The sequence below is a fragment of the Malania oleifera genome, chromosome 12 (genome assembly GCF_029873635.1).
Source record: "Malania oleifera isolate guangnan ecotype guangnan chromosome 12, ASM2987363v1, whole genome shotgun sequence".
Lineage (NCBI taxonomy): Eukaryota > Viridiplantae > Streptophyta > Magnoliopsida > Santalales > Ximeniaceae > Malania > Malania oleifera.
Window position 1 is genome coordinate 20,893,652 of NC_080428.1, and position 9,300 is coordinate 20,902,951.

A 9,300-nucleotide genomic window follows, 5' to 3' on the forward strand; every position below is an offset into this window, starting at 1 on the left:
TTAGCAATCAATATCATTGTTGTCATGTTTTCTTGCTTTAGAATTTGTGAATGTTGATTATTGCTTATGTGCGCATGTATTATATCTATAGCATGATCATATTGGATGTAATGAATATTGACTATTACTTGTGATGTACACTTCCTTTGTCCACTTCATGATGATATTGAAATTTATACTTGATTATTGGACCATACTGAATTGTTTGAGTAGTTGTGAATAAACTACTTGGATATATAAACTTAAATAGGTTACTATTTATACAAAATTTATTTTGGAAAGTTCGATTTACAAACGACACTCTACCGAAAATTTTTAAAATCTTTCCAAAATTTATAATGTATAAATGTAACACTTACCCATTGCCTAGAGTGTTAACTTTTATGTCCCTTTTTGTTGTTGCCAAAAGGGAGAGATGGAGAGGGGAAAAAATAATTGGGTAAATGTAATTGGTTAAAAATAACTGGATGCATATTGATAAAGGGAGCCTTCTTAGGCTTAAACCTATATTTTTTCTGGTTGTATTTTTCATCATCAAAAAGGGGGAGAATGATGATTTTATAGGTTACACCCGATTTTGATTATGACAAATACTCATTATATCTAATGGGTATTTGAGATTATGTGCAGGAACCTAAGCTGTCAGATCTTAATGCACATAGAGCAAGTGAAGATTGAAGACTTAATTACTTTGCTTTGTAATATATATAATTTATTCATGTAATTGGTTTGTAATAGTAATTAGGGCTTTTGCCTATAATAATCATCACACACATCACATGCATGGTCTAATAGGAAGCTCAGACTAAAATTGAATCATAACTAAAACTAGACCTAGAAAATACCTTGGGACACTCACCGTTGCACTTGTATGTGTTAAACACTTGAATAGGATGAATGTGTATTAAAACAGGACCAAAATGCACAAAATGTGCACCTTCGGTAGACCGGCAAAACTAGTTCATTTTGCCCCCGGTCCACCGAACCTAGTTTGAGTCAACATGTTGACCACAGTTCGGTTGATCGAGCTCCTAAAGCTTATTTGACTGTGGTCAATTGAACCACCCTGAAGTCAATAGTTTGACTTCCTAGTCAATTGAGAGACTTTTGACTTACACCAACCTGGTTGACCGAGTTCCCGCGTGTGGGATTCAACTTTCTGGTCGACCAACCAGTTAATTCATTTTCACCTTCGTCGACCGAACCACGCTATTTTAGAAAAATCACCTCAAACTTGCCTTTCCAATCGACTGACCCTGAAGTTGAAAGTTGGCCCGATTAACTTAGCCATAAGAACTTTCGTTAACTGAAAGTCTTCTGGTTGACCGGTGCTCTCGGGTTGCCTTGAAATTTTACTGTGGTTAACTATTTTTTAATAAGGTTAAAATTGCTAAAACGTCATTAATCTTTTCTAATAATACTGACCTTGTCCCCAACGGTCATAATTCATGAGGTGCCTATATATACCCCTTCATTTGGGAAAATTAGCAATAAGATTAGCAAACTCAATTAAAAATTCTCCTTTAAGCCAAATATTTTCTACTACTTATTTTCCTGCTCCAATCACTCATACTTACTCTCTTCAAGTTTTTAAATCCTCTTTAAGTTGATTGAGTGCTTATTTCAATAGTTTTGCTCTCCAATACTTGATTGATTGACTCGATTTTTATGAGAACAAAACCTAAGTGTTCTTAGGAGGCTTTGCTCATAAGCCTATCCTAAGAAAACTTGGATTAAGCTTCTGAGTATTGCATTTGTGTTGCAATATTTTAGGAAGCTTGTATTTGTTTTTGGGTTGCAAAAACGTTTTCAAAAACATTCTCAAATATCTTGTGTGATTTATATCGACATATTTTTGAAAAGATATTTGTGTTTGTGATATTGATCTTTGTTGCAATATTTATTCACTTACATATCATTTGCTAAATACAAAGACTATATATCTTTTGTAAGCCAAGCATATACACTATCTATGTGATTGATATCTCCTACTGACAGATACATTTAAGACTTGCTTGATATCTTTGTATAAACCTGATTGATTGAATATCTTAAGATACAAAGATTACTTGTTGACACTCTCACGCACTCATTACATAGACAGCAAATATATTTGAGAGTTGAAATATTATACCACACTGAGCTTACGTATTAAATTATCTTGTGGTGTATGTGACTGAGCGCATTTGGGTACATATCTGCTTTACACAAAAGTACAATCATTATACCAATATTATTTGATTGTAAAATCTGAGTGTTTCCAAGCGTGGCCTGAGGGGACGGTAATCCAGTTCGGTAAGGATTGGTTGTAAAGGTTGAGGTCAGCTTTGTGCTAATTGACCTGATTTTTTTAGGTGTCGCTCCACCCGTTTAAGTGAGCAAGTTATAGTGATAATCCTTGTGCTTGTTAGCCAAGGAGGGGATGTAGGCAATTGGCTGAACCTCAATAATATTTCTATGTGTCATCCTTACTTTACTGCTTTCTAGTTTATGTGTATTTGATTAAATTGCTTTATTTACTTTTTGGTATACATTTACATCACTTGTACCAGATTGACCATAGGGTTGTGAATGTACTGATATTAAGAGATTGAACTAGGGCTTAAATTTTATAAATACCAATTCATCCTCCCCCCCCCCCTCTTAGGATCTCGGTAAAGCTAACACCTTGATTATTTACAGCACCATGGAATATTTATGAAACTTCTTGCCTATGGACTCCTCAGCAAAATGGTGTTGCTGAACGAAAAAAACTGACATATACTTGAAATTTCTCATGCCCTCTTACTTGGTGCCAATGACATACCCAATTGGAACTAGGTTGATGCAATTGCTACAGCTGTGCACCTCCTCAACTATATGCCATCTAAAGTTTTGGATTTTAAGCCTACAGGCTCTTTCAACTTATGTGTCCTTGCCTACAGTATTAATGATTCCTCCCTATGTCTTTGGATGTGTAGCTTTTGTACATCTCCATAAGGACCAACATAATAAACTTGATCCATGTGTTGTTCAATGTCTTTTTTTAGGATATGTCGTACATCAAAAAGGATATCGGTGATATGACTCAATCACCAAACACACCTATGTAACTATGGATGTAACGTTCTTGGAATCTGACATGTTCTACTCTCCCACGGTATCCAATTCTTCTCTTCAGTGGGAGATTCAAGTTGAAGAGCTGAATTAGTCAAGATTTGATTGGCTAGGGTTTGATGACATAAATACAGTAATCATTGGGCAACCTTATAAAACTCCAGATGAATCTCCAGAGGATGAAATAACTCTAAGAGCAACATCTATACCAACAACATCTACATCAACCCCACCTGAAGCTGAACAAGAATCCCCCCATAACTCAATACCTGGAGAACCATCTTCTGAGAATATCACTGAGGTAAACTCTCTCATTACACTTCCAACTAATAATGATGTGGATATCTTTGCAGGTTATACCTTACCCTTCAAGCATAATCATGGAAAGCCACCAAATAGGTACTCTCCAGAAATTAAGGAACGAAGGTCGAGGTATCCGATTGCCAACTATGTATCTACAAAGAAACTATCCAAGCTCATTAAAAAATTTGCACACGAACTTTCCTTGTACCACATTCCCATTAATGTTCAGGAAGCTCTAATGGACCTTAAGTGGATTCAAACTACAAAGAAAGAAATGGAGGCATTACTAAAGAACAAAACACGAGCTCTTGTGTTGTTCCCTAAAGGAAAAAGGACGGTGGGGTGCAAATGGGTGTTCACCATCAAATACTAGGCAGATGGATCTATCAAACGATATAAAACAAGGCTGGTGGCAAAGGGCTATACACAGACATATAGCGTGGACTATCAGGAAACATTCTCACCAGTAGCCAAGTTGAATACAGTTAGAGTCTTGTTAACTCTAGTAGTAAATCTCAATTGGCCGCTGCACCAGTTTGATGAAAGAATGGCTTTCTTCACGGGGATCTTGGGGAGGAAGTGTATATGGATATTCCACTAAGCTATACGACAACCTCAACAACTACGGTTGTGTGTAAATTACAATGCACACTTTACGGACTAAAGCAATCACCACGAGCATGGTTTGGGCGATTTAGCTTGGCAATGAAGAAATATGGGTTTCAACAAAGCAACTCAGACCATACACTCTTCTTGAAGTATCAACTAGGTAAGGTAACAACATTATTAATCTATGTAGATGATTTGATCATTATAGGAGATGATCCAGAAGAAATAACAAGACTTCAAGAGCAATTGGCGATAAAGTTTGAGATGAAAAATTTATGAGGACTCAAATATTTTTTGGGAATTGAAGTTGCTAGGTCTAAGCAAGGCATATTTCTTTCCCAACGAAAATATATCCTAGATTTATTATTAGAAGTTGGGTTACTAGATTGTAAGCTCACAGATACACCAATAATCCAAAATCACAAGCTTGAAGAATACCTAGAATAAGTGCCAACAGACAAAGGAAGGTACTAGAGATTGGTTGGGAAACTTATTTATCTATCCCATACATAACCTGACATCACCTATGCAGCAAGTGTAGTGAGCCAATTCGTGCATTGTCCAAGTGAAGATCATATGAATTAGATGATTCGGATTCTTCGATACCTAAAGTCCTCCCCTAGAAAAGGACTTATGTTCTAAAAAAACAACCACTTGAGGGTTGACGGTTATACAGATGCTGACTGAGCAAGAAATATTTCAGATAGAAAATTCACCTCAGGTTATTTTACATTTATTGGAGGGAACCCAGTTATTTGGAGAAGCAAGAAGAAAAAGGTGGTAGCATTAACGAGTGCCAAAGTTGAGTTTCGTGGGATGGCTAAGGGTTTGTGTGAGCTTCTCTAGCTTCGAAGACTATTATTTGAAGTTGGCTTTGCCCCAAACTAGGAGATGGCCTAATTTTGTGATAATAAGACTGCTATTGACATTTCTCATAATCAAGTTCAGCATGATCAAACCAAACATGTGAAAGTAGATCAACACTTCATCAAACAAAACCTTGAGGCCAAGACAATTCGATTTCCATTCATTAAGTCCGAAAACTAGTTGATAAATATATTTACAAAAGCTGTGTGTAGCTCTAAACTCACTTGGCAAGTTGGGCATTAGAGATATATATGCACCAACTTGAGGGGGAGTGTTGGCATAATTGTAGGAGAAAAATTTAGGATAGGTAGATATTGTAATATATATTCATTCATCTTGTAAAAGAAAAGGTGAAAAAGAAATATACAAAATTTTATTTTTCATTTTTATCACAAATTATTATATTTGAACTTAACATTCAATGTGCAACTAGAGACATTTTCCTTCTTCAAAGTGTGGGGTAGTCTTGTTCCAGACTACCAAACTTGACTTGTCGAAAAAAGTTAATCACAAGTAAATTCTACAGAGAAATCAATTACTCTTCACTCCATAAATGAATGTTCCCTTCAAATCGATCAATGAATTTTGATGCATCCCCAATTCCATCCTGCGGGTGTATAACAAAAGAAAATTGCTTCACGCCCCAAATTTGTAATCATGGACGAATTTTTTGGATACTCACAATGGTGATCTCTACGCATGGATGCAAGTCCTACTCCAACGACAACTATCCATCCCAGGACGTACCTGAAATTACAAATTCCGAAGGTCTCATAATAAAATGAAGGTAAAAATGCGAAGAAGGCAGTAGAAACAGTACTACTAAAGCCAAAGCTCCTTTACCCTTTTCTAAACTAGAAAAGGAAAAAGGAAAAGGCAAGTCCCATTCATGGCCTCTCTCCTACGTACCCATTCCCATTATTATGCGCACCTCTTTCTTGGGAAGAAAATAAAGAACGAAAGTATGGACGTCTTTGTTGTGGTGGTACCAGTAAAGAACAAGACTGCTTAAGTAGATGATGAAGACCATTTTCCATCTGGCGTTGCATGGACCCATTTATACCAATCTTTTTCAATTCTAGATGCCTTTGTTATATCTTTTTATATTGGTCAAGGGAAAAAAAAAAAAGTAAAATAGTAATTTTTAAGAAAAATTTTTAATTTGGATACTTGTCAGAAAATTAAAAAATGGTACAAATGCCCTAAAATATATATATATATATATTTAGTAAATTTTTTGAGTTAGATTCACTTCAACTGTATTTCTTTTGAAGTTGGATTAGGTTGTAATATAAAATAGAATAATTAAGTAGGTTTATGAGGCAACCCTTATCCAGTAAGTTAAAATTCAATTGGACGCAAAAATGTAGGAAATTAAAAAGTATGAGCTAAATGGAGATTTTATAAATTGTCCAACTAGGTTTTTTCAAGTGATAAAGGTGAGATTGGGTGTTGGTGACCCCAACATTTAAGGTTCGATTTCTCACTTGTGGTTTGTAAGTTTTTTATCATCAATAAAAAAATATAATTAAATGAGCTTAAGAGATAATATTACAAGTTCTACAAAAACTATGCAAACTATACATCATGAATTAAAATCTAAAAAGTACGTAGAAATGAGACAATTTTTATTTTATAGTTGAAAGAAAGAAACAACAATCATAAACAACCTAATAGCAGCAATCCTATGCTATCCTTTTTATTTATCCACTGCATTGTGAGTACTGTAGTATAATTATTCAAAAGAGTGAACAAGAAAAGGGGATATTTGGTCGTAAGGGCAGCACTCTACATTTTATTTTATTATATTTTTTACTCATCAGGGTGAGAAACTGCTGCCAGTTACGGGACCATGATAAGCAGCACAACCCTTGATGGCCTTGAACTCTTCACTTGGATTGTTTTCCTTCTTGCCCGAACAATTCAGCACGGACTCTGCATGCTCTTGCACTACCTTCCATGCCATGCTCACGTGCCTATCCTCTGTAAGGGTGCCGCCAATTGCCAACCGCAGCGTGTAGACGCCCCCAACCACCGCATGCGTCATGTACATCTGCCCCGTCGTGTTTATCGACTCCAATAACCTCTGGTTCAACCCCCTCCCGCCATCCTCCTTCTCATCATCATCACCAACACTACCCCTATTCCTGCTCTTTATCACCGCCGGCGGCAGAAGCCTAAAACACACCAGAGCAAAAGTGGTCGGCACCACAATCTGGAACCGCTCGTCCATCGCCACCAGCCCTTCGAAACGTTTCGCCATTCTCACATGGCTCCTCATATAGCTTCTGAGATTCTCAACGCCGTAGCTCCGAAGCACCAGCCACAGCTTCATCGCCCGGAACCTCCTGCTTAGTGATATTTGCCAGTCTTTATAATCTACCACTCGCTTCAACTCAGTTGATTTGTTCTTCAAATACTCCGGGTTTGTGGACAGGACTTTGATGAGTGCAGTTGGATCCTTCAACCAAAGGCAGCAACAATCCATATTCGTCAGCAACCATTTATGTGCATTCAGGCTGAAGGAATTTGCTCCTTCAATGCCGTCGATGAAATGCCGAAACTCCGGGCATATGCAGGCGCTTCCGGCGCACGCTGCATCCACGTGAACCCACATGTCATAATCTTTCGTGACGGCGCACAGTGGCCCCACTGGATCCACGGCGGTGGAGGCGGTGGTCCCGACGGTAACGCAGAGAAACAACGGGATGAGCCCGGCGTCTAAGTCGGACAAGATTGCGGATCTGAGGGAGTCCGGGGAGAGCCCGAAAGCAGTTGCCTTTGTGGTCACAATGGACCGAATGTTATTCGGGTTGATTCCCGCGATCTTCGCTCCTTTCTGGAAACAGCAATGGGTCTGGTCCGACCCGTACACGACTAGCTTCTCCACGTTCTCTCTTCCAACTCGGCTTAACATTTGGTCTCTGGCGGCGACAATGGTGCATAAGACGGCTTCGCAGGTGGTACCTTGTAAGACTCCGCCGCCGTTGCCGGAGAAGAGAAACGACTTGGGAAGCTCAAGCAAGTTTCCGAGCCACTCCATGACTTTCATCTCAAGCTCCGTCACCGCAGGCGACGTGACCCAGTTGAAACCCACAGCGTTAAATCCTGTGCCCAGCATTTCACCGAGAATGCCGGCAATGCTAGCATTGCACTGGAAGTAAGCGAAGAAATTGGGGCTCTGCCAGTGGGTTATGCCCGGAAGAATGTGATCTTTCACGTCTTTGAGGATGGTTTCGATGGGTTCGGGATCCGACGGGGCAGATTCTGGCAAACGGGGTCGAAGATACCCCGGTTCGACTTGGCTCAGAACTGGGTATTGCTCAATGTTCTCATAGTAATCAGCGAGGAAGTCTATGATCATGTGGCCTTGCCTCCTTAATTCTTGGGGGTCAAGAGGGTAGGGCTTGGAGGAGTGATTGTTTTCAGGTTCATGGTCGATTTGAAGGCTGTCCATTTGCATTACAAATTAACAAATTAATGGCGAGTTTGTATTGTGGCTAGCTATCAAAACAAGAGACGTTCGCAGGTTCTATTGTCAGGGAATGCAAGGTATATATAGTGAAAAAATCTTCATGTTCGGTGCTTGGGCAGACTTCCTCTCCTTCTCAAATTATATACATTAAAAATATATATGATACTAATATAAAAGATGCTTGTAACGCACAAACCTGGGTATGTCAGAGAGTATTGTGTCTCTCCTCCTCTACCTGAATCAGACAACAAGAAACAGGTCTTATCAAACTAATAACTGACCCTACAGACCAACATGTAGAGTTTTTTCCCGTTTTATAATTAAAAAGAAATAAAATATAAAATAATACTCTGATTGGGAAATTTTTTCTTAAAATAATACTCACGTAATCTCGCAGCTTCATGCTGCGAGATTTAAACTGATGGCCACTCTACCTTCGACGCGTGGCAAAGAGAGAAACAGGGGGCAGGTGACGCGTGGCGACGCTTGAAGAAATCTCGCAGCTCCAAGATGCGAGATTTAAGAAACCATCGAACGGAGAGGCGATGCGTGGCTGCGAGATTACGAGGCATCGATCAAGTTATGACGCGTGGCAGAAATCTCGTAGGACGAAACTGCGAGATGAGATTTGCACCTGACATCCATCCGCGTGGTGACACGTGGTAAATCTCGCAGGATGGTTCTACGAGATTTGCTTCGTCTGCTGAATTCCTCCCCAAGCCCTCTCAGAACACAATATTGCAGAGGAGAAAGGGAGAAAAGTTGCAGACCTTCGAGCTTACAGAGGACCGTTGCGTTGGCAGGTGACCGTTCGAGGTGCGGGTGACCGTTCAGGCTCGGGCGAAGGTGAGGCGAGGCTATTTAAGGGCTGAAGATGAGGTATGTTATTTAATATTTAGAAAAAAAACGTGAATATTTTATTTAACTTACTGAGATTTACATGAGATAAT

General features: G+C 39.0%; 1 protein-coding gene across 1 annotated transcript; it reads right to left on the bottom strand.

Annotated features, from left to right (window-relative positions):
- Nucleotides 1–4,866: 4,866 nt before the first annotated feature.
- On the bottom strand, nucleotides 4,867–8,269 carry LOC131143850 (tyrosine decarboxylase-like). Its single transcript, XM_058092216.1, has 2 exons — nucleotides 6,810–8,269; nucleotides 4,867–4,924 (listed from the first exon to the last, which is right to left on the bottom strand). Exons 1-2 carry the CDS (start codon nucleotides 8,237–8,239, stop codon nucleotides 4,867–4,869), a joined length of 1,488 nt encoding a protein of 495 aa, XP_057948199.1. The 5' UTR covers nucleotides 8,240–8,269.
- Between the last annotated feature and the right edge of the window lie 1,031 nt (nucleotides 8,270–9,300).

What these genes read in the sequence shown, in the direction of transcription:
- LOC131143850 (XM_058092216.1), bottom strand. Translation starts at nt 8,239, where the DNA reads ATGATCATAGACTTCCTCGCTGATTACTATGAGAACATTGAGCAATAC. An exon ending in GTAGTGCAAGAGCATGCAGA is followed by an intron (nt 4,925 to 6,809) that starts GTCCGTGCTGAA and finishes TGTCAATAGCAG; the next exon opens with TCTTATTATCACAAAATTAG.